The sequence below is a fragment of the Heloderma suspectum genome, chromosome 3 (genome assembly GCF_057233095.1).
Source record: "Heloderma suspectum isolate Gila_16-S chromosome 3, 16-S_ref, whole genome shotgun sequence".
Taxonomy (NCBI): domain Eukaryota; kingdom Metazoa; phylum Chordata; class Lepidosauria; order Squamata; family Helodermatidae; genus Heloderma; species Heloderma suspectum.
Window position 1 is genome coordinate 322851826 of NC_139460.1, and position 25448 is coordinate 322877273.

Below are 25448 nucleotides of genomic sequence, written 5' to 3' on the forward strand. Positions count from 1 at the left end.
ACTAGGGAGTGTCAAGAGCTTCATCCTGACCGTTGGCTGCCTATCAGTGACTCCTTGGGGCAGATTCTTGCAAAGAAGGGGGTCCACCAGTAAGGAATGTCTTTCCTTGTCCAACTTTCCCCAGGTTCACCTGCCACGCACGGCCCCCCATTTTTGGTGGTGTGTAAGTGGCCTCCCTAATTACGACATGTCATGCATGCCCACTAACAGCACAAACGACTTGGCTGGCCATGTTTGGGGGAAGCGGGATTCTGGCTTTGCATTCTCAAATTCTGACAACCAGGCGAGATGTCTGCGTTCAGGCCATGCCTGTAAAATCTGGCTGTTTGGCACAACCCTAGCAATGCGATGTCAGAGACGATGGGTCTTTTATCCATACACAGCACTTAAAGCAGTTCTTGCCCTGACTGGTTTGAACGGTCATGCAACTGTTATCCAAATTGCTCATTCGCATTCGAAACACCCCCTTCCGCTTTGACTTCCACACTAATAACATTCAAACATCCATCTAAATCAGCCTTCCTCACCCTGGTGCCCTCTGGATGTGTTGGACGACAACTCCCCAACTGGCTGGGAATGATGGGAGTTGTCGTCCAACACACCTGGAGGGCACCAGGGTGAGGGAAGTCTGGTCTAAACAGTAAGGCTAAAAGGCTCACATCTGGCACTTCTGCTGCTTCTGTGACCAGTTTCAGAGAACCTGCCCCAGCCCCTGAAGGTAGTAGGCAAAGCTTTTGATAGGGTCCCAGTGGGCTCCTCGGTCTTTGCCTTCGCTTCAGCCCCTGCTTGAGTGACTTGGGACAGGCAGCAACCATGTGATCCTGCAAAGAATAGAGTCTAGGGCAGGGGTCCCCGGGCTTTTTGGACCCGTGGGCACATTTGGGAATTTGAGAAGCTGCTTTGGGCACCACCCCCAAATGCCTCCCATGAAGGGTGTGGCTAGTCACATGATGGCTGCCTTGGGGGCCTGGATAATTAAAAGAGGTTGGGGGGAGAGAAATAGAGAGGCTAGAGGCTGGGTGGGAGGGGGAAATAGCAAGGCAAAGGGGGGAGGGGAGAGAAAGAGTGAGGCTAGAGGCTAGTGGGGGGAGAAACAGTGAGGTAAAGAGGTGGTGGGGGTGAGAGAAATAGCAGGCTAGAAGCTGAGAGTGGAGAGAAACAGCAAGATGAAGGGGTGAGTGGGAGAGAAAGGGCAAGGCTTGGAGCTAGGAAGGGAGAGAAAGAGCAAGGCTAGGGATGGGGAAGGGAGAGAAATATAGTGAGGAAAGGAGTTGGGTGGAGAGGACAAGCAAGGCTAGAGGCTGGGAATGGAGAGCGAGAGCGCGCACGCGAGAGAGCGCAAAGGGGAACAGTCAGACGGAAGAAGATTGGGTGGGACAGGAAGCAACTTTTTCCTTCTCTTCCTGCCTGCTGAACAGCTGATCAGCAGCGGGGTCAGGAACAGGAAGGGGAACCTGGCAACCTAACTTTTTTCAAGGTTTTTTAAAATTAAAAATACATTTTTGAAGGGGGCAGGGAGTGGATAGCTTTGCAGGTGCTGTTCAAGGTCCTGCGGCCGCCATGGTGCCGATAAGCACCACATTGGAGACCCCTGGTCTAGGGGGTGCTGGAACATGTCAATAAGCACCGGGGCAAACATCCCCACCCCTGCCACAGAGATCCATCAAGCCCCGTGAAATCATTGGAGAGTTGCCACAAGCACTAGACTTCAGAGGTTCCACAGCCCCACACCCTTCACGGCGAGGGCAAGTATCGCTTGGGATCTCCAGGAAAGGGCTCTGGTGGGGCCTGATTGAAGTGTGCCATCAAGAAGACGCCGATGGTTCCAAAAATGAGGACGGACACCATGATGAAGAAGCAGACGCGGTCGATGACCCTCCCCGCAAGGATCCACTCCTCATTCTCCTGCAAGGAAGGAAAGGTCAGCCAGGCCACAAGGTTAAAAGGTTTCTAAGCCATGCAGGTGTGTACAAGTAGTACAGTCAGTGTACTACCTGTACACAAGTAGAACTCCTCCTTTGGAGCTCTGCCTGAAACCTGGAGCAGATTCACCGCCCCACTGACATCGGGGCCTCTACGGAGTACAGTGGAAGCAGGGTCAGGGTGGGGAAGGGGGTGGATCCCGAGAGGCCCACAGGCCGTCCTTGTTGCACCAGCCAGGTCCTAGGCCCTGCCAGGGGTAGGGCTCAAATAAAATAGCCCTCTCTTCTCACCAGTCCAGAGAAGAATGGAGGAAACATTTCAGGGATTTTCAAGGGGCCCTGGATGTGCTCATTGTCTCCACTGAGAAATATGATGTTGGAAAACAGACAAAACTTCTGTTGCCGATGTTTCATCTGCAGCTGCTTTTCCACAGAAGCAAAGCACAGCTGGGTGCTGCAGTCCTCGGCGGATGAGCACGCATGTGTGAAGGGGACCCGACAAACACGAACACCCTGCGATAGGACTTACGCTGTCAAAGTCATTCTTCTCTTGCAAAGTCTTAGCGATATGGTTGCAGGCATCTACACAGGCCTGGATCTCTGGAGCAGCGTGGCGCAGACTGTTGCAAAAGTCCTGAGAACATCCGTTCTCTAGGCCTCCTCCTGGGAATGGGTTTTGGAAAGGGGAAATGTCAAGGATGTAGTGGAAGCATCTGGAGAGGTGAGGTCTTTTCCAAGGCCTACAGTTTCTACACTTGACCCTAGAGCAAGTGTGGGCAACAGTGCATTACAACTCTAGGGTGACAGTCTGTAAACTGTGGTCTAAAACCCACCAGTGAATCTTGGTATGAGCAGACCCTAGGACCACGATGGAAATATGAGAGAAAAATGCTGAAAAGCTGGAGGGTTCTTTGAACTCTCCCCCATGTGCTGAAGAGGCAATTCACTGCAAAGTTGAACTGAAAGCCAGCTTTCCTCTTCAGCACTGCAACTGGCTGCAGTGAGAAATTTCAAAGAAGGCCCTAGATGTACACACGGTGCATATGCCTACCTCTTGGATCATGACTAACGAGAACAAATGCAGCAGTTAAGTTTTGATCCAGAAGACTTTTAAGTGCCCTCCTACCTGGCAGATGCAATGTAAGAAAACATTACAAGCAACCGAATTCGTGATTTTCAATAAAACCAAGTTTGTGAACCATGGCTCTGTGATTTTAAAGGTGCTGGAGTGATAGGTTAGTGGTAGCAGCCATGCTTTACATGCAGGCAGTGCCAGGTTCAGTCCTTGCCATATCCAGTGAAAGCATACGCCTCCATGATTCTATTGGGTATGGATCCAGATTTAAGTACATGCAACTGGACCAGCAGAAGTGGACACCTCTGCCCCCTCCTTCCCACAGCAGCCCCCTAAAAATGCTAAACAGAGGGTTAGGGGACCCGGCTGAATGGAGTGAGCTGTGATGTGGAGGGAAAGGTAGATCCCCCAGAATCGGGCAGATCCTGGATCCAACCCTTGGTTTATTTATTTATTCATTTCTATACCGCCAAAGCTCTCTGGGTGGTTCACAAAAATTAAAACCAAACGGCACACAATAAAACAAACATTAAAACCACAATATAACAATACAACCACAATAAAACCTAGCAGCAGTGCAAGAATTTAAAATACAACTTTAAGAAGCCACAAGACAGTACTGTTTTTGCTGCAACATGCCATCCTTCTAGAATCTGTCCAATCAAAAGGGTTCACATGTTCCTCCAATCAAGAAACAAAAGCAACTGCTATACCCTGGATCCAGAGTAAACCCTACGGAGCAGTCTGCAAACTTCCTGGCCAGGCAGGCCTCAGCAGCTGGGCACTGTGTGAGACAGACCCAGGCCTTGTACGTGCCATGCTGTCCTGTTGCTCACAGCGAAGAGATGCTGGTCTCCCCAGGGTGCTGTATAACTTGACAGGCGTCTCCTTCATGGGTCCTGGTGGGCAGCTGATAATCCAGGCCCTTGGAACGCAGGTCACACCCTGCAGGATGTTGCCTGGTGTGGCAGAACTGCCCAAAAGAACTAGGAGAAGCACAGCAGCAGGGAGAGTTTGCTGGCCAAAGCTGCTGTTGGGAGAGTTCAGTGCTGATGCTGTTCTGGGACAGGGACTGCCTGCTTGTCCTCGCTCAGGCGCCCCTGCTGCACCAGCAGAGGCACTCGAACAACCACCATAAGACTCCAGAGCTCTGTCCTCTAAAACAGCCTTCTCCAACCTGGCATCCTCCATGTGGGTTGGACTGCAACTCTCATCTGGCCATCCTGGCAGGGAATGCTGGGAGTTGCCGTCCGACACATCTGGAGGGTGCCAGTTTGCGGAAGCCTGCAACAGACCAACCTCTGCTCCACAGAGCCAGCAAAAGCAGCTCACCTATCTTGGCCAGGACGACCTTCATCAGCCCAGTGCGCTCCTTCTGCTTCTCAAAGAGGAGCTCGCTCCGCGCCTTCCAGAGCATGTACTCGTCGGCTTTCGCCATGAGCCCCAGTGAGCTCCGCCGACGGACGAGTTGGCCCCCGGCGGGCACCGCGCTGCGTGGCATGTGCATGCCCAGGTAGCGGGGCAAGAGGTGCAGGAACACCTGTGAAGGCAGGAACAGAAATAAGGTGGTGCTTGCACAGGAGAACATCCTGGTGGGTGGCACCATGCGTCCATTAGCAGCGGGGAGGGAGAATCTTTCTAGAAGGCATTGTGGGATGGTGGAGCACGGAGCAATACTGTCATGCTTGTCCCAAGTCTCCAGATGGTAAGAATTGCCAAGGGTGCAGCACTTACACTGGTTTTGTTTTTCTTTGAAATGAGGTCACTGGAGGTAATATTTTGTAATATTTGTGTTTATTTACAAATATATGAGTTGAACATAGGTGGAGGTACAGTGTTAAACACCCTGACAGATAACCCTCTGGAGCAGGAGTGGGCAATATGCAGGCCACACATGGCTCACCTAGCTGTTTTTGCAGGGGGGGGCACCCCTGCTGCTGAATTCGCAGTGGCAGCAACAAAAAAATCCAAAAATTTGCACAGCAAATTCAGTGGCGGCAATTTTGGCAGAGGAGGTAGGGTGTGGCTCCAAGTGGGTTCTGAGGGAGCAGTGCAGCTCCCAGCCCCCAGAAGCTGCCCATCCCTGCTCTAGAGCTGTTAGAAAAAAGAACTAACAATTTGGAAGGGACACCGGGATATCATCCAGCTCAACCCCATCCTATTACAATATCCCAGTGGAGAAGGTTCCAGGTTTGTTCTAAGACAGGCTCTTAACCCTAAGGTGCAGGGGTGACTTATTCATAGAGTATATCACCCAATCAACAAGGTGAAGATCTGTGCAGCAGCACAGCAGTTCCTGTGTAAGAAGTAGTTTGGGGGGAGAGATGAACTCTGCCTTTAGAGGAAGTCTGCTCAGCACAGGGTGGGGGCCAGGTCCTATGCATTAAGGGTTTCACATCGTGAAACTGGGGAGGGGCTGGCTGAGTTGTGATAATAACATCGGTACAGTTATTACGAAGCAGTATGCGGTTGCTTCCACACCAGCCCTTTTCTCGGGACTTGCAATTCTTTGTCTACTCACTTTTTACAGAGCCTCTGAGTTGATAAAACGGGGGTTTTGAGTACCAGTTTGAGGCTTTCCCTCTCCTTTGCTTTTTTTTCACCATTGGAACCAGCCCTGTCACCCTTGCCTGTGGTCTGGAAGTGTTGTGTTGAGGGGCAGGGGGGCAGAGGAAGGAGGTTTGATGTTTTCAGAAGAAGGCACAGCTAGGGATGTTGGAGAAATCTGCAACAGAACCAAATGAGTCTGGATTTTTATGAATCCAACCCATGGATTCTGCAGCGGACTGGCTTTTCCCAGCGGATTCTGCAGACTTGCCGACCATTTTTCTAACCATTGAGAATTTTATGCAAATTTCATCATAGAAAAATAGGCAATTAAAAAAAAAAGCCAAAAATGTGCATTTCCCACAGGGGGTATAGAAATGTGTATTTGGGGGGGGGGGAATTGCACATTTGGGGGGAATTTGCGCATTTTGCATATGCGCATTTGTGCAAATTTGCATCTGCACAAATTCAGGGGGGAAATCCAATTCTGTCGATGAGTGGACGACGGAACGAAAGAGGCCTGACAATCCATGAAAGACAGATGGGACGGATTTAACACAATACACCCATCCCTAGGCACAGCCCACATCTTGGGGCTCAGAATGGCCATAAGGTGAAAGGTGAGCAGACCTCCTCTAAGAGCAGGTAACTGACCCAGGAGCCTGGATAATTCTAGGTGACCGAGGTAGCATCCTCTAGACCTACCTGCCGGACTCGCTCAGACATAGAGTGAGTATTGGGGGTCCTCAGAGAAACGTTGAGTACAATAACAGCATTCACGACGATGGCAACTGTGATGACCAGCAGGAAAGTTAAGTACCTGTAGGGAGAGAGAAAGGTAACACTGGTCAGCTGCCATGACCAACCCTTTAGTTCAAGGGTGTTGAACCTCAGGCCGCAGGCTGAATCCGGCCCATGTGGTTCCCCAGTCTGATCCCCCAATCTGGATTCCCCTGAGGGCCACGCCCCTTTCCCCCAAGCACCAATCGTTTGGAAGCCTCCCTGCTCCTGCACTGTTTCCCTCCCATTTTACAAGGTTGAACCACAGAATAGTAGGGTTGGAAGGGGCCTACAAGGCCATCGAGTCCAACCCCCCGCTCAGTGCAGGAATCCAGGTCAAAGCATCCCTGGCTGTCCAGCCTCATCTTGAATGCCACCAGGGTGGGAGAGCCCACCACCTCCCTAGGTAATGGGTCCATTCTCATATTGCTTTGACAGTCAGGAAGCTTTTCCTGATGTTCAGCCGGAATCTGGCTTCCTGTCACTGGAGCCCATGATTCCGTGTCCTGCACTCTGGGAAATGCTTCTCCTAAGGCTCAGTGACTGGCAGTCAGAGCGTTAAAGTAAAAGACACCGGTGTTTGGGGTGTTTGGCCCGGCCCTTTTCCCCTTCAGCCTCAGCCACCGCTTTGTGCAGCCCCTGAGAGGTTCTCTGAAACTGCATTCGGCGCTGGGGCTAGAAGAGGCTCCATGCCCCTGCCTTAGCGGACCACAGACTGGACCAGCAGACCAGTCATTGTTACAGCAGACTGAGACCTGGGCTTGCTCAGGCCCTGCCACTCCTGTGGCCTTGGGACAAGCAGTATATCAGGGGGCCTGACTTCCTCCACGGGCTAGTTTTCTTTATGCGCTTTCAGTGCTGCATCCATGACTCGAGTGGATGGATGATGCTTCGTGGAGAAAAACACCCTGTAGAGCTTGTGCCCTGCTGCACAGTGCAAAGGGGACACAGACATCTGGAGGAGGGGGGTTCTAAAATGGGATTCCTCACCCCCCCAGCTTTTGTGGGCAATATGCCGTGTTCTTAGTCATACGACTGCGTCACAGATACTGGGAGAGGAAGCGGGAGAGGTGGCAAAACCAATCCCGCCCCCGCCCACCCGCCTCGATACGCTCCCTGGCTTTAGCAGGAAGGGGTGTCCTGCCCCCCGCGAGCCCTGCCGCCGAGGAGAAGGTGCCGGCAGAGAATGGCTCAGGTTGTGGCCGCTCAGTAGAACTCCACACCCCTGCTCGGGGAGCTGGTGTCAGCAGCAAGCCCCGGAACAAGCAGCAGTGAGTTCGGGCAGCTAAGAGCCCGAGCTGGTTCTCAAGCCACCCCTGGGAGCCCGGAGTGCTGCTGCCGCCTCTGTTGCCGCGGCTGACACACACTCGCAAGACACTGGGAAAGCACAGGGGCAGCCCGATAAGCGCTTTCTGCATCCTTCCCCAAAGCCCTGTGACTGGCAGGGGGAAAAGGAACGCCCTGGCAAAGTTCTTCCCCGGTTGGAAGCTAGAGCTGTCAGTCACCAAATTTCACCCCTTGCTCTCCCTTCCACCTCTTGCCACCATGGCCTTTTCTTTATATGAAGAAGTAGGGAGGAAATGTATCCATTTTTGCAGATACAGTGGGTTGGATCCAGATGTAATAATCCTTAGAGTATAGTAGGTCCATTGATTGAATCCAAATTTCAACTGAAATCTGGATCTAACCCACTGCCTGTGCTGCTGTGTCCCTCCAAATCTCCATATCACTCCTGAAGCTTCAGAAGTCGTTCCGCTTCAGTTTGGACTGATTCGGAGGGCGCCCACTTCGCTTCGGACCCGTCCCAAATCTCTCCAAAGCAGCCTGGTTCGGTTCAGGGTTTGGGATTTCCCCAAAGTGAATGCACACCCCCACGTTCCAGACCCCTCACCATCCTGGTCACCCTCCTCTGGACACGCTCCGCTCTGCCTATGTCCTTCTTCAAAATGTGGCACCTAGACCTGGACACAGCACTCCACTTCAGTGGAGGCTCATGGCTCCGATGTCAGTGGGGCAGTGAATCTGCTCCAGGTTTCAGTCAGAACCGGTCAGAACTCCAAAGAAGCTCTCCAAAGCGTGAACCACCGCCCCACTGACATCGGAGCCACCAGCCTCCACTGCTCCAGATGCAGTCTGACCGGGGGGGTCAAATAGATGCTCCTCTTCATGCCTCCCTGCGCTTCAGCCAAATCACCTTCTGCTTACCAGCCAAGCTCGCACCTTGCCCACATCCCTGCTGTCCATCTTTTTCCTAGTTCATCAGGGCAAGCAAATGCAGAATCCCTTTATCCATAACTGTGGCTTTGAAGGTTCGTTCCTTTATCTCCGGCCCCCTCAGGACAGATTCAGTTTCCTCAGCTCTTCCCGTTGAGAATCCTAGCCATCAGCATTTTATCTCATGTGGCCCCATCTTTAGCACTTTCAAGCTTTGCTTCAAGTGGGCATGCTTAGCATTTGCAAGTGCTGATTTCATACAGTGAAGTCAGAGGTGCAGCAGTTACTTGCCATAGTAGGGGCCTTTTATGTATGGGAGGGCAAGTGTTGCCTGAACCCTGTTGAGTATGCAGTTCAATTTAAGCTCTGTAGCACACATTTATTTATTTATGTGACTGTAGCCCGCCTTTCTACCAAAAATAGCACTCAAGGCAGCTTACAATCACTCATAAAACTGGATAATAATAAAACAAATACCTTAAACACAAATTTAAAGCAGTTCTAAAAAATGAAAGACAAAAAAACTAGTAAGTGTGTCAGTGTTACACCTACACAGAACTTGACAGGGCTCAGTTTTAGTAGATAAATTAGATAAATAAAACAGATAGATTACAGCTGTAGTCCTAAACACTCTTACAAGGGAGCAACAATGCAATCCTATACATGTCTACTCAGAAGTATCTCTTCTCGATCATCACAGAGTGCAGGACATGGAATAATGGGCTCAAGTGACAGGAAGCCAGATTCCGGCTGAACATCAGGAAAAACGTCCTGACTGTTAGAGCAATGCGACAATGGAACCCATTCCCAGGGGAGGTGGCAGGCTCTCCCATGCTGGAGGCATTCAAGATGAGGCTGGACAGCCACCTGTCAGGGATGCTCTGACTTGGATTCCTGCATTGAGCAGGGGGTTGGACGCAATGGTCTTAAAGGCCCCTTGCAGCCCTACTATTTTATGTTTCTAAGTAAAGTCCATTCAGTTAAATAAGTCTTACTCCCAGTGGATACAAGATGGCAGCCTAAGTCTCAATGAAAGTAGAGGAACTTACTTCTGAGTAAGCACATTTGGGATTCTTCTGTAAATGTCTGAAAAAGCTTTTTTGTGGAGGGGATCGATATTGGTAAATGAATCCCAGAAGGATGCAAGCTGGACATCTTGAGCCTGTTTTGGGGCTCTGTCAGGAAATGCTTACTTTCCAATGAGTGGCACAGCCTGGGACGTTTCAGGGACCTTTTTTGCAATCAGGAAGAGGAAGACAGTCTGGGCTAGGAGGACGTTGATCGAAACAGTGCACTTCTGTCCACCAGCTGCAGAGACAAGAAAAGCAAGAGATCAACTGGAACAGCAGGGTGGGGGGTGGACAGAGGAACATGGTGGCAACGGTGCCTGGGATGTGGCGAGGGAGAATTCTGTCTTGCTCTTTCACGCTAGGCTTTATCCCAAATGTTCACTTCTGACTCCAGCAATGCCATGTCCTTCCAAAAATAGAGGCTTGGGATCCAGCAGTATGCATCAGTTATCATCAGTCCTCTTGGCATCAGATACACAGGAATTTCAGACGTGGCACCAATGCCACTCTAAACTTAGGGCACTAAAGTTAGTGTCCCTTCCAAACACTTTTTTTTCTCTGCTGACACATGGTGCTGTTGATTAATCACCGAGCCAGAACCTGGTCCGGAAGCAAAGGCATCAGTCTCTTGGTCACATCCCAGTCTGGCCTTGACTGGCTGGGAGCCTTTCATGAGCCCTTCCCATTCAATTCACCCATCGTCCGGAAGACATTAGCAACCTAAGAAGAGCCCTGCTGGATCGGACCAAAGGCCTCTTTCCCACAGTGACCAGCCCAGATGCCCCAATGGGAAGCTCAGAAGCAGGGCACGAAGGCAATAGCACCCCTCTGCTGCTGCTGTTCCCCAGAAACTGGCATTCAGAGGCACGCTGCTTCTAATCCTGCACATAGCATCAGTGCAGGCAGGTGGCTCTGATTTTGGTGGAGCGGTGCATCCATTCTGGGTTTCAGTCAGAACCAGCCAGAACTCTAAAGGAGCTATCCAAGGTGCTGAGCCCTAACCCTAATATAGATTCAGCACCTTAGATAGCTCCTTTAGCTATCACAGCCCCACCGAAATTGGCGCCACCTGCCTCCACTAGGTAGCATATCGCCATCATGGCTACAAGCCATGGCATGAGTCACAGCTAGCAGACCTTTGCTTTGCCAGCTCCGGTTGACGGGCCTGTTCCCTACAGTCTTCCTTTCCCGTCCTCTTTGCCTGCTACTCTCTCTCTCTCTCTCTATTTACCACCTTTCCAGAAATACCACCATGGTGATATACAATAATTCAAATAAACACAATAATACATAAACCCATAAAACCAACGAAGCCATATTAACACATTAAAAGAGCAGTGAAAGAACATCAGTGCCAGTGGAGAAGACTTGAAATGGATGGGAGTGGGTGAGATTCAGAGCCTTTGTGTGCAAATCCCCTTCCAGACCAGGCGTGTTGAACCTCTTTCCGCCAGAGGGCCAAATTCTATTCCAGAGAAGCTCTCAGGGGGTAGGGGGATGGGCAAAAACTAAGAAATCAGTGGTCAAGGGAAGGACTAGTGGCCACCCAGGGAACCTTGGAGGGCTGGACTGGGACCCCATGAGGGCCAGAGTTGCCCCATGGACCTGACGTTCTGTACCCCTATTCCAGTCTGTGTCTTCTGGGCCCTGAAAAGAACACTCTCTGACTAAGATAAGACATTCTGTGGTTCCCATTTGGAGAAGGGAGGTCTTTGCTCTGCTTTTCTACACGAGGCTGTTAATCTGCTGTATCAACTTTCAGTTTTGTCACAGAACTGAGAACTGACTACTATATGAACAAAGTTTTCTTTTCTGCTCTTCCACCGCATAACCTCTAGGTGGCACTGTGGAATAGCAGAATTGCGCAAATATTCAAGCAGAAATAGCATTTTCTTCCACTTTCTTTAAATAATACTGCATTTTCCCTCCTCTAAAAAAACTAGCTGAAGTGCTGCTGTTTAAAAACAGAAGTGAAACTGAAGGGTCATGACATTGTCTAAAGAACCCGTACACACCTTTGAGTAGAAAATGACAAGCACACAATAAATGCCTCGCGTAGAAAAGCTCTAAAAGATAGTATCCTTCAAGGTAGTTCTATTTCCTCCTGCTTCCACTGCCTGACCCTGGACAAGCTTATGATGGGCTTCATCTATCAAACTGCCACCCACAATTTGCTGCCCGTTGGCCTGTCTCCTGAGAGGGGCTGAATTTCCCTCCTGCTGATGCTTTCCAAGGTCTTTGCTGTTAGCAGAGATGGGAAGTAGGCACGGGTTTATCTATCACAGGGGCAAGCGGACTTCAGGCTTGTTGTAGGATCTACTTTGTTTTTTTCCTGGAGCTCTGAGATCCATCAAGTAGAGACAGGTGCAAAAGAGATAAGCTGCAAATTTAAGGATTCTGAGCCCAGGAATTGGTTCTGAACACCAGAACTTAACTGAGCTCACAGTCCTTCCACACACAAATCCACTCCTGGTTACCCCAGGCTTTTTTCATTTCAGTAACATAATTCAGGGATGGGGGAGTCATTTTTTGTTAAACCACTGGGAGTCAGAAATCCCTGCTGATCTACTGCAAATCGCAGAATTTACCAGTACCTGATCTACCAGACTGGTAAACATTTCAGTGAGGGAATCATTGCAACCATCTTGGAACAGGCCTGGAAATTCTGGTGGTGGGGGTTGAAGAAACAAATGTGGAATGGCAATATTGTGCTAAACCTGTAGCTGCTGCTGAAAACAGCAAACACACATCTGATTCCCCCCTCCCCCTTTGTGACATCTTAGGCACTTAACTTATACATCTTAACACTGAGACAGTGTGGTGCAGTAGTTAGAGTGCTGGACTGGGACTCGGGGGACCCCGGTTCAAGTCCCCACTCAGAAATGAAACTCACTGGGTGACCTTGGGCCAACCACTGACTCTCAGCCTCACCTCCCTCACAGGGTTGTTGTGAGGATAACTTGGAGAGGAGTACGCCACCTTGGAGGAAATGCAAAATGGGACATAAATGCAATAAATTAATAATATCTAGGACAACTGACGCACCACCATGGTGACACCGGGATGCTGACCTTTGGCAGGCAGAAAGTACACCAGCACGGCGACAGAGGAAATGAGCACACACGGGATGATGATGTTGATTATGTAGAAGAGCGGCTTTCTCTGGATTATTAGGAAGAAGATGATCTGCTGGTACCCGATATCCCCTGGTGTGGCACGTCCAGCATTCACGGTCTTCTTGGCTGGCCGGTGCTTAATTGCCCATTCCCCATTCTCTGTAGGAAGAAGGTAACACCACATGGCCATAAGAGAAGCCCTTCTGTAGAAACACACACACACTTGTCCAGCTCAGATTAATCGTGGTGCGTCTGAGAGCAACTGCGCAAGGCTGGTTCCCCCTGGCTCAGTGCTCACTTCATGGAATGCCGCAACCTGTGGAAATCTCACCTTAAGTAACACAGACATAACGCACTCCCCTCATGACTGTGGGGGAAAGGTGCTGGAAGTGTAGAAAAGCCTGATCTTCTGCTAGCAACATCTTTCCCCCTCTTCTTCTCTCTTTTCCCCTCAGCCTTTTAAATCTCTTCACTGTTGGCTTAACACTGAGCCTCCAGGTGAGTTCTGTGAAACAGCTGGGTCCCTTTTTAGTGATTTTTAGCTGGCCCTGTGTTATTCTTCCTGTTTGGTTTGGATTTTTAACATATATTTATTTTATTTTTGTTTTATTTTAGTTTTGAGACAATGCAGTAAATCTGGCTATAGACCCCAGATGGTGGGTGAAGGCAGAGTGGGCTAAGCCCCCTACCCTGGAATAATCCAGGATGGGAGGCTCAGGACCCATGACCTGGGGAGGTGGTGGGCTCTCCCACCCTGGAGGCGTTCAAGACGAGGCTGGACAGCCACCTGTCAGGGATGCTCTGACTTGGATTCCTGCACTGAGCAGGGGGTTGGACTCGATGGCCTTGTAGGCCCCTTCCAACCCTACTATTCTAGGATTCTACACATATAAAAAATGACTGCTGCTGTAGTCCAATCTGACTGATGTTCTGCAAGAGTTCCATAACTTTTATTTCTTTTATTATATTTATTTGTTCCATTTATATCCCGCCTTTTCCTCCAAGGAGCCCAAGGCAGCATACATGATCCTCCCCTCAATTTTATCCTCACAACAACCCTGTGAGGCAGGTTAGGCTGAGAGTCACTGACTTTTGTAACTGAAGTGCATGTATGATTATGATTAATTCATTCCTGCAATTTTGCATGTGCTAGCTTACAACTTTATTGTTCGCCCATTCAATAAAGCAGATGTTTAAAAAAATGCCCTTGAAGAGAAAACAGCGTTCATTACGTCCTGGCCGCTTTGAACCTTCCCACCTTAAAAGCATTTCTGGGGTCCCTGAGTCTGATCCCTGTGGCCACCCCGAATCCAATGTCAAGTGGCCATCTTGGGAACAAATGCAGCTTCTGGTGGAAGGGCTACAGAGGCAAACTCCAGGTGCCTGGAGAAAGTGCTTACTGTGAATGCCCTGATGGAAAAATGCATCCAAACAATTACCTGCAAGGTGCAGAAGCAGAGCGATATCACTTTCATATTTGGGGCGTGTGTGTGTGTGTGTGTGTGTGTGTATGTGTGTATGTGTGTCAGGTTTAGAAAGAACAAAACAGAGACCCTGAGCAAAGTACTACAGATCTAAGTGAGGATTTAGAGAGCCAAAGCCCTGTGGGTGATATACCCATAATAGCAAGAACCAGTTCATCTCACGTCCGGGATGCCTGGAGCAGCCAGCTTATTGACTTGCATCACAAGGGGATTTCAGTCAGGCGCTGGTATTTGATGGAGTGGAGAGACGATCCTGCCAGGTGCTTGGTCTCCAAAGTCTCCAGTGTGCCTGCTGCTATAAAGGCCCACATTTTTCTCTCTCTCTGTCTCCCGGCTGCAACGTGAAGCCATGCATGACACGTTATTAAGCCGGTGTTTTCTTGTGTATTTTCCCCCTTGTCATCTGCCAGAGCGATCGCTTTTTAACAGCATAAAATAACTGGCTTGTCCCAGTAATGAAAAACAAAACGCCTCTCACTGAAAGAGAAGAACCTTGTGCCTTCCCTGTGCTATTAAAGCGCGACGGAGGACGGCGGCAGCAGCTGCTCGGAACGACTGTGTCCCTGGATCAATCAGCTTCAATGTAACTGGTAGCTCTGGAAGTGGTTGAGAGGGAGGGAGGCAGAACAAAGGGGGAAACAAATACAAACAATTCCTTTGCTGGATTCTTATTGATAAACAGAGCATCCCTGGAAAAGGCAAAGAGAGGCAAATGTAGGGACTCTTGGAAGGCTGGATTGGGAAGCCAGGAGGGGCAGATCTCCATCCCTGCTGTACAGCGTCAGAGATGTGCCCCAGGGATTCCTTCTGATGTTTCATGTGCCACTCTCAGATTACATGCACAAAGCTATGTATGATCGGAGACTGTCATCAGGCCAGCATCCTGCAAGAAATCACAAAGAACCCTGAGACGCAGAGCTTGGATCACAGGCCACTTCAGGGATGGCGTGTTGCCATCTGGGCCTGATGCAGAAGGGTTGCAATGAAGTACTAGTTCCCCTCTACTCAGCACTGGTTAGGCCTCATCTGGAGTACTGTGTCCAGTTCTGGGCACCACACTTTCAGAAGGATGCAGACAAACTGGAGAGGGTTCAGAGGAGGGCAACAAAGATGATCAGGGGACTGGAAACAAAGCCCTATGAAGAGAGACTGAAAGAACTGGGCATGTTTAGCCTGGAGAAGAGAAGACTGAGGGGAGCTAGGACAGCGCTCTTCAAGGACTTGAAAGGCTGTCCCAGAGAGGAAGGCCAGGATCTCTTCTCGATCATCCCAGAGTGCAGGACATGGAATAATGGGCTCAAGTTACAGGAAGCCAGATTCCGGCTGAACATCAGGAGAAACTTCCTGACTGTTAGAGCAATATGACAATGGAACCAATTACCTGGGGAGGTGGTGGGCTCTCCCACACTGGAGGCGTTCAAGAGGAGGCTGGACAGCCACCTGTCAGGGATGCTCTGACTTGGATTCCAGCATTGAGCAGGGGGTTGGACTCGATGGCCTTGTAGACCCCTTCCAACCCTACTATTCTATGATTCTATGAAGCAGAAGAGAACTATAGCAAAGAACATGCAAATGTGATACAGACTGGAAACAGGCAGGTTAGTCCATTCCTAAGTCTGGCTTTCTCTAGATCATGAGTGTGGGATTTTGCACCAGCGTATCTACGTGACTAAGGGTTTTTCAAGTCAGAGGGCTCCTAGCGCTAGCAATCAGACGGCCTTGTGCAGCCGTTCTGTCTTTTTCTCATTAACGGATTTTCTCAGTTAAGGAAAAAGATGGAAGAAGTGGTAAGAAAACACGGGAGGGTCACCAGTAGAAGACGACAACATCTGGACACACACACACACACACCCGTAAACGTCCATGAATGAGGCTGGGTGAGGGGCATTATAAACGCCTCGTCTGAAAGCACCCTCCCACTGTCAGGCACGCTTGGAATATTGCTAATCAGTTTCCCAGCTAAATCATTTTCCCCACAGTATGACTCGATTGCCCACTCCAGTGCCAGGAAACCTCTGCCTGATGTTTGGCTTTGTGATACCTGTGCCAAAAATCCTTTTTATCCTCCTAATGCTCTTAGGATTCCACAAAGCTAAGTCATTTCCTAAAATGGAGAGAGAGAGAGAGAGAGAAAGAGAGAGAGAGAGAGAGAGAGAGAGAGAGAGAGTTTGCTCTCTCATAACATTAGATGTCACCCAAAGAAGCTTACTGGCAGTAGGATCAGGACCGGTAAAAAAAGATGACGTCCTTCTTCCCTTTGGGTGTAATTAACTAACTTGTGGAAATCATTGCCCCCTGATGCACGGATGGTCAGTGGCTTGGATGGCCTTTAAAGGGACTGGTCATAGTGGATAGGCTTGCCAGCAGCTACTAGCCACAACAGCTAAATGGAACCTCCGTATTCAGAGGCAGGATACCCAGTGGGAAGGTGGGAAATTTTGAAGTGCAGGAGAGTTCCCACTGCCCCAAGGAGAGGCCAAAAATGCAGGCAGCTGTGTGGAGCTATATCAGCAAGCTAATTCTCGTGGTTTTCATTTCTACCAGGAACAAGTCTCCTATAAAGCGAATAGGTTCTAATTGCCCATTCATGACCAGGCTTTGCATTACAACAGGGACAGCTCACAACTATATATAGTTGCTGAGAAAATCCATACCCCACCCCACCCACTCCACTGCTGTGAGGATTGCAGCTAAGCTCCCACGGAACAGGGAATTCTGTGGGGTATGGCACATGATGTCAGCATCCCTGCTAATCAAAAGGTGCTGGCGCTGCGTCCCTGTGAGCCCGGGCTCCACTACACCACTCAGGATACTTCTGAACACCAGGTATGGGGGCAAACAATGGGCAAAGGATGTCAACTTCAAGCACATGGAAGCTCCATAGAGGCGACTGGCTATCCACCATTGGAAGCAAGACACTGAACTAGATCAACCCTTGGCCTGATCCACCAAGATAATTCTTACATTTTTACGACCTTCTACGGTCATGGGTAGTATCAATGCTTCCCTCGCCATGTGGTTACCTGTGAAATCTTCAGGGTCAATAACGATCCATTCAATTGTCTGTTCGGCTTCAACTGACAACAGCAGGTTGATTTCTTGGGCACTGTAGGTCTGGGACCTTGTAAACACAGAATCACCAAGTAAGGTCAACTCATTTGTTAGCTCCTGGCGATGCACATACCAAAACCGATGCCCCAGATGTTTCTGCCCGCCGTGCTCCCAGTCTATGAACTCACTGGCTTCAGCCAATGGCAGCCAGAGAAACCCACCCATGGACAAATTCCTGGAGGGGAAGGCTATCAATGGCTACTAGTCCTGATGGCTGTATACTACCTCCAGTATCAGAGGCAGTAAGTCTATGTACACCAGTTGCTGGGGAACATGGGCAGGAGGGAGCTGTTGCACTTGTGTCCTGCTTCCAGGTCCTGGTCGACAGCTGGTTGGCCACTGTGTGAACAGAATGCTGGACTAGGTGGACCCTTGGTCTGATCCAGCAGGGCTGTTCTTATGCTCTTATACCTTCTATGACACTAGGGCAACTCAGCCAATCACTGCCGGAGGCTTCTTCACCAACAGAAAAGCCCTTAGTGTGAATAATGATAACCACTATTTCACCAGATCTGAGCCCCAGAATCTGAGCCCCAGCCACATGGCAGGATCATGTGGAACAATAAAAAGTAAGTAGAGCATGTGCAGAGTGCTGTTCCCTCATCACTAAGTAAGTACCATAGAACAAAATCCACACATCTGATTTGGAACAGCATTTCCAAGCCTGACACTGGGTCTTTTTTTCTTGAGTTTCTTTTTAGGAATTAGCCAATTGTTGATTGGCTTAACTCACTGATAATTTCACCAGGGCCAGGTAACCAGTGCCCCATGAATCCAAGACGGCTCCCAAGGGATTACCATTCAGTCCCAAACACAGCCTCTTATGTCAAATGCCCCTCCCTGATCCACCTCAGCCATTTTCTCCCATGCTGAGAGAGATAGAAGGGCTCTCTAAACCCCCTCACTCCCCTAGTGCAAACAGCAATAGATGGTCTGTCTAAATTGATCCCAAGTGGACCTCACCAGGTCACTCCTAGGCATATACAAAACACAAGCAAATGGGTGTGACAGGACAGAACACTGACAAAGCTGCTGTTGCCATTCATACTAAGGAAGAGATCTTTGTCTTTTTCTCTGTTTGTGTGGATTAGGGGACGATGCCAATGCTGGTGACCCCCAGGCCTTGCTCCTTTCAAAAGATGGTTATCCTTAGTATCATTGAATCACATAGTTGGAAGGGACCAACACTGCCACGGTGCTGAGTAGTGACTGAAGCAAGTTGGGAGTGGTTGATTTGATCCCAAGCAGACCTCACCAGGTCACTCCTGGGCTAGGGATGTACGAAAGTCCCTTACCTTGCCCGAAATTTGATTCGCGGTGGGGGGAGGCGCCCCATCCCTCCCGCCACGAATCCTGGCTGGCCGGGAACGCAAATGGTGGTGGCCATAGCTGCCGCTGTTTGCATCCCTGCAATCAGCCGTGATAGGCTATGTAAATGTTTACGTAGCCTATGACGGCTGAGTAAAACAAAAAACAAAAAAAAACCCGCGCGTACGCAAAAGTCTACACTATTTGCGTTCCCCTTATTTTCGCCGTAGTCTACGTAAATGTTTACGTAGACTAGACGGGCCAAAATAAGGAACACAAATGGCGGCGCCCATGGGCGCCGCCATTTGCATACGCGCGAGGGGGGGTGTTTCCTCAGCCGTCATAGGCTACGTAAACATTTACATAGCCTATCATGGTATTTTTTTAAAATCTAGCCGTGATAGGTTACATAAATCTTTACGTAGCCTATCACGTTTTTTTGGTGTGTTTTTTTTTACTGGAAATGGCGGTGGCGGCAGCCGGTCGGAAGACCGGCCACCGCAGCCGCTGCTGCCAAACTGCCGCTGCTGCCGAACCGCCGCCGCCAGGGACATTCGCACAAGGTAAGTCCTGTCCCGGGGGGCGGGGTGGCAGACCATTTTGCCACTGATTTCGGGGGGCCAAATGCACTGGCATTCGGCCTCCCTGAGATTCGTGGCGAAATTCTCTGACATCCCTATCCTGGGCATATACGAAACACAAGCCTTGTAGGCCCCTTCCAACCCCACTATTCTATGATTCTATGATTTGCATCATCCTTGGCTCACTTCTGTTTGCTTGGGAGAGGGGCCAGAGCAAAGACTAAGGAAGTCGTATGGCCGGGGGAAGGGGAGAATCCCAAAACACACCACCGTAACGTGGTGCCAGACTTGACTACGCCCATTTTTTAATCTCCAGATGATTCACACCCGTGTTTTAATCTGAAGACCACTGACAGAGGGCACCAGAAATGCCAAATGGGAAGATTAAACTCTCAAAGGGACGTCCAACTCCACTATCGGTCCTACCAATTCAGCCCTGCAAAAGCAACCATTAAATTATATAGTTGTTTTAGTGTTTTACTGGTTTTGTAATGCTTTTGTTTTATGGTTTTAAATTGTTGTACAGCACCTTGCAGGTGAGGCAGTACATAAATCTTAAGAACATCAGTTATTGGGCGGAGTAGAAATGTAGTTAGATAGATTAGATAGATGATAGATAGATAGATAGATAGATAGATAGATAGATAGATAGATAGATAGATAGATAGCAAAGACTCACTGGAACACCATGGAGCAATTTTGCCAGTCAAAGGGGAAGTAGGTGACGATAATGGAGCAGACGCTGCGGTAGATGGCTGGAGGCAGCCAGGTAATGCTGCCATTGGGATACACCAAAGCGTTGACATACAATGCAATGTCAAACACCCCGTCTATACTGCAGGGAACAAGGAGAGAAAAAGATCAGCAAGGCCAGAGCTCCCTTCCCCACTGAACCCACGAAACAAGCTTCTCTAGCCTAGCGAAGGGAACTTGCTTCACTTTTTGCCCTCTGACTCTTGGGCCGGATCACCCTGGAAGGCATTTCCCAGTAGCACTATGACTTGGCTCACTTGCTTGAGTGACCCATTTGCTCTTGACTAAGCTCTCCCACACCGGAGGCCTTCAAGACGAGGCTGGACAGCCATTTGTCAGGGATGCTCTGACTTGGATTCCTGCATTGAGCAGGGGGTTGGACTCGATGGCCTTGTAGGCCCCTTCCAACCGTACTATTCTATGATTCTATAATTTATCTGCATCTGACACCCCTGTGGCCCAGATAGCATTTCTCAAACCTTTTGGAACTCCTGAGCTGGTCAACTCATCGCATAAAACCACACTGAATCTTCACATAACACTGCATGCATGCAGCCTGCTGCAATGTCCGTCGGCATGCGTGGACTGGGGTACTGAGCCCACACTGGCCTTGCAAGATGGCTAAAACAAGCCGCTCGGAATTCCTCCTAATCCCTCCTCTAACCAACCACTGCTAGAACCAGAAATCCAGGCTCTGAACAGCAGCCCCTTGCGGAAGGTCACCTAGAATGCTGGTTAAAGTATCCGAATGGGCCCTGAAGCTGTGGAGGCTGGTGGCTGCGATGTCAGTGGGGCAGTGAACTCTCTCCAGGTTTCAGTCAAAACCAGTCAGATTACAGTTCTGACTGGTTCTGAGGCTAACACTGAGCAACCATGGTCTTCCTGGCTCTGGTGTGTTCTGGCTTTGACTCCTGGCTTGACTCTCTCATTTCTGCTTTGCCAGAGCACCTGAGCTCTGGCCTGCTTCATCGGATGCTCTAGGAATGGGGCTTCTATGGCAGGAACCAGGGTTTTTTTCCAGATGTGGTGGCAGGGGGGCAGAGGTGAAATGATCCCAGATTAACTGCAAGAGAGTGGATTAGAGGAGGGAGGAGGGCTAGGGGAAGACAGGAGTCCTGGATGGCAGGGTGGGTTGAGAACGGAGGTTTCTGGGAGGAGCGTTGGCTTTATCTGATCGAAGCAGGTGCCAGGCCTCTGAAATGCTTTTGGGCAGAAGGAGTTGGATTTCAGTGAGTGAGGTGTGTGTGTGTGTGTGAGAGAGAGAGAGAGACAGACAGACAGACAGAGCCAGTTGTATGTGAATGTGTGTGTGTGGTCCTTTCAGGGCCAAAATGCTTGTGCACCCCTGTGCTATATTAAATGCTGTGCAGAACCTGTTTTCATTGCACTTCCAGCTACTGGGAAGAAAGCAATGCCTCTGTAGCACTAAATGTGGGAGCACTCCCAAGAGTGGATCTTGCCAAAATCCACTAAGTGATCTAGCCAGAATGAGACAAGGCAGGTCATGTCTCCGACTACAGGGGCAACCCAAATTTGCCTGCCACCAGCTGGCTGATGGCAAGAAGAAGGAGGGTTGAAGGATACTGACTTGTTCTCCAGGATGATGTCCGGCAGCCACACCATGGTGGAGGGGATCCGTAAAAGCCTGATGTTGTCATAGTCATCCGGGTCCCACTGCAGGCGGTAATCGTGCCATTTCTGGCAACAAGAAAGTGAAAGTCATCATGACCTGATGAATTTTCACAATATTATATCCTGCTTTCTTGAAACAATGAACCTCATCAGTGAACCTAAATGCTGAGACATTTCAAGCCAGGCACAATAGAAGTTTCACAAGGACTAGTCTGCCTCCAAACCCAGAATGAACCATGCTAGGCTAATTTCTTTTTCTTCCTTCCTTTCTTTTTAAATAAATAAAAGCAAGTTACTATTCCTCAGAACTGAAAATCTCTACCAGAGCCAATGCTGGTGAACATCTTTGGGCTGTGATAGGTCTAGAAGGCTATACTGGCTGACTCTCTCCTAAAGCCCAGATGGAAGCATTCCATTTTTTTGGTATTAAAAATGAGTTGTGGTGTTTAAAAGATTTATATCCCACCTTTACATTACATACAGCAATGCCTACAGAGAAGGAGTGAGGGAAGGAGGAGGAGGAGGAGGAGAAGTGGATTGGGAGATCATGTCCCATGAAGACCAGTTAAGCCCATAATTTCATCGAAACAGCATAGGTTTTCCTTTGTGATGAATGCCATCAGAGGGAAGAAGATGAAGCAGATCTCTTGGGATGTAGAGTCACAAACTCTGGGAATCACTGTGAAGAAGGCCCTCCCCCCTCTACCCCCAACCCAGCTTCCAGCAGTGACAGGCTGTGGAGAAAACTCTCCTCTGATGACCTGAGTGGCCAGGAAGGCTCAGGTAGGAAGAGCCAATTCTCCAGGTATCCCGGTCCTAAAGTGTCTAGGGATTTCAAGTTAGTGACAGTACTTTGAACAGCTAAGGGGTCCCCAACCTTTTTCGGTCACTGGGCACATTCAGCATTTGGAGAGTGCCGTGGGAGCTCTTCTGAAACGGCTGACGTTGGGAGGAGAGGGCTTGCCCATTCCTAAAATGGCTGTCATGGGGGCCATGACCAGTCACAAAACACCCATTTCCCAGAAGGCAAACTGGTGAGATGAGAAAAGAAAAGTAACTTGCCCAAGAACCTGAGGACAAGGTGGAATCCAAGCCCCAAAACACAAAACCACTCTTTTGAACCCAAATAAAGATGGTGCTGGAGTGTAGCCCTTTGCTTTGCAGCATGGCAGCCTCTCCATTTCATTTTGTTTAAAGAAATCTTAAGAAAGAACCCCCCAAAAAAGCCAGGAGGAGCAGGGAGCCTGGCAGACACCAAGAGAGGTGTCTGTGGGCCCACTGAAGCCCATGGGCACCACATTGGAGACCCCGAGGATAGAAAGATAGCAATGGCACAGTTTAAGTGAAGCTTGCCCAAAGCTCTTACCAGCTCTACCCAGACATTGGTTGTGAGAGCCTCATCCCGCTCATTCTGGAAAGAGACAAAATCATGAGTTGGACAGCTGTAACATCAATCTAGCCCCTCTGCAACTCCCTTCAAAACTTCTGTAATGAAGCCCCGTTGACATCTCATAAGGGTTGTAGACGCAGCTTGTCATCTTTGCAACCTGGCCAGCATTCTCTTTAGGGAACACAGTAGGCCTATGGCAGCCTTCCCCACCCCAGTCCCCTCCAGATGTCCAACCCACTTACGTGTCCCGAAAACCAGGGGGAAAGGGGAGCGCCATGGATCCATCTGCGGGCCAGCTGGCACAGAGCTTCGCTGTGCCATTCAGGAGGTAGGAACTGGCTGCCCCCCAGCGTGCTGTTGGCAGCCAGGCACCTTGCTACAGGTGACCCTGCCAGCAATGCCCTCTCCTTTGTCCAGGCCAGAAGCTTTTGCGTCGTTTTCCCCTATTCTGAAAGGCTGGGCTCCCTCTCCTAGGACATAGCCGCTGGCAGGAAGCGCTTCAAAGTCGAAGATACCGGCATTTGGGGTTCCATTCCTCTTGCCTATGGCCCCACCCCTGTTTGCCTTTGGACTCACCCACCACTGGAGTGGGGCCCCCAACTGAATTTGGCCCTTGGGCTGAAAGAGCGTCAACACCCCTGTTCTGCGTATTTCAGAACAGCTGCCGCTCCACGGAGACATTCAGCAGCATTTGCTGCCTTGGCCTGTGGCCAGGGGATGGCTCGCAGCTTCTAGCCCAGTGAGGGTCAAGTGACCTGAGGAGTCCAAAGGGTCCTGGCCAGCCTCTGCTCTGGCTCTTTCGTGTGAGCCGTGTCTTACACAGTTTCAGGCTGAGACACTCACAGAGCACTTGAATCTCTGCTGAATACTCCAGCTTGTCGACTGGCCTGTGTGGAGGCTGCCAGCACTGGCAGTTCCCAACTGGGAGGAACCCCTTGCCCATATTAAACAAATGCCCCCTTGTCCTCCTTCAAGTGTCGGCGGGCGCCTGACTTATGCTCTCCTGAGGCTCATTTCCTAGAACTCAAGGGGCAGAGTCTGGGAGATACTGCATGGGATCTTGGGTGGAGCATGGGTGGAGCCTCATGGAAGGGGCCGAATGGCACTTGGTGGGGGCAGAGGAGAGGGAGAGGCTGGTGGGGGCCTCGGCGGTGGAGCTGCTACACCAGTGGGTGGGGAGTTGCGTGAATGACCAAACCTCTCAAGCCAGACACAAAACATCCTGTCTCCTTGGTCCTGGCCCCTTGCCCTGAGAGTTTGCTACTTCCCCTGGAGACCCTGAGAAGGAAGCGAAGCCCCTGAAATTTCAGGTCAAACCCAATACCAGGGAACACTGGCATGATGCAATGTGGGCCTTGGAATCAGAGGCGAGGGGAGTCAGCCCTTCCTTCCTTACCAGCGAGATGAGGTTGGTGAGGGTCAGCTTGAGCGAAACATTAACAATTTCCCCCTTGCCCATGGCCGGGTGGAAGTTGCGGTCATAGTTGGCCATCAGGTCATTGAGGAGCTTCTTCTCCTGGTTCCGGCTCAGGACCACTGGAGAAAGAAGGCAACCAGACGCTGAAGGGGCAGCAGCTACTGGTGATGCACAAGGCAGCACCTTGCTTATGAGATGATAGCAAATCGCCCCATGTGTTCCAGCCAGGGATCTTGGGGGCAACCTTTGTAGGTACCATTGGATATGTAGGTACCATTCTCAAAGTGATGGAAAGAGGAGTGAGGGAGCTGAACAGCCAAGGGTGTTGCTAGGTCTGGGCCCATGGTAGCCTGGCCCAGAATCTATTTCCCAGGGCCCTGAGCGACTACTAGTGCCGACCGAGGGGTTTTTTCCCCTCTGCTTAATTGCCATGCAGAGGGCAATTTTCAAGAGGGACTGCAGCTGGGGCGGGAAGGGTTAACTCTTCCCTTCCCACATGCTGCAACACCCCAAAAGAATCTTCCCCTGCATGGCAATTAAGCTTAGGAAAAAAAACTCCCCCGCCCCCACTGGTTTGGGATGATCTGGGTCAGATTGCAAATTAATTGAAGAATTTATTTTATTTGAGATGGTTTGGACGAAAAATTAATTGGCTGGCTTAGCCTTCTGTAACATGTAAATAAATCTTAATGATTGTTTTTAAATTTGCAGATACAGATATAAATTAGTGTATGCAGATTTTATGCAGATTTGAGTCCTATGGGCCTGGGCCCTGAACCTTTTAGCAGTGTATAGCAATGCCCCTGAGAGAAGCAATTCTAAAAGGCCCACCTCGAACACTTGCTAGTCGGTACGCCATAAGAACAGAAGAACCCAGCGTCTGCCTATTCTGTTGCCAAGAGTGGCCATCCAGAAGCCTCTACTAAGCTCTTAACCAGACATGAAGGCAAGGACACCTCCCTCTGCTGTTGGTCCTGAGCACCAGGTATTGGGAGGTGTATCTTCCCTGAAAATGGAGGTTCCATAGGGCCATCATAGCTAATACTCC

At 49.9% G+C, this 25448-nt stretch overlaps 1 protein-coding gene across 1 annotated transcript; it reads right to left on the reverse strand.

The window, feature by feature from the left end:
- Nucleotides 1–1734: 1734 nt before the first annotated feature.
- On the reverse strand, nt 1735–24744 carry CHRNG (cholinergic receptor nicotinic gamma subunit). Its single transcript, XM_084845716.1, has 12 exons — nt 24675–24744; nt 24380–24519; nt 22960–23004; nt 21550–21659; nt 19888–20043; nt 17232–17329; nt 12680–12883; nt 9732–9846; nt 6250–6364; nt 4330–4537; nt 2452–2585; nt 1735–1905 (listed from the first exon to the last, which is right to left on the reverse strand). Exons 1-12 carry the CDS (start codon nt 24742–24744, stop codon nt 1735–1737), a joined length of 1566 nt encoding a protein of 521 aa, XP_084701842.1.
- Between the last annotated feature and the right edge of the window lie 704 nt (nt 24745–25448).

What these genes read in the sequence shown, in the direction of transcription:
- CHRNG (XM_084845716.1), bottom strand. Translation starts at nt 24,744, where the DNA reads ATGGGCCCAGACCTAGCAACACCCTTGGCTGTTCAGCTCCCTCACTCC. An exon ending in CCAATGTCTGGGTAGAGCTG is followed by an intron (nt 21,660 to 22,959) that starts GTAAGAGCTTTG and finishes TCTTGTTGCCAG; the next exon opens with AAATGGCACGATTACCGCCT. An exon ending in AATTGCTCCATGGTGTTCCA is followed by an intron (nt 17,330 to 19,887) that starts GTGAGTCTTTGC and finishes TGTGTTTACAAG; the next exon opens with GTCCCAGACCTACAGTGCCC.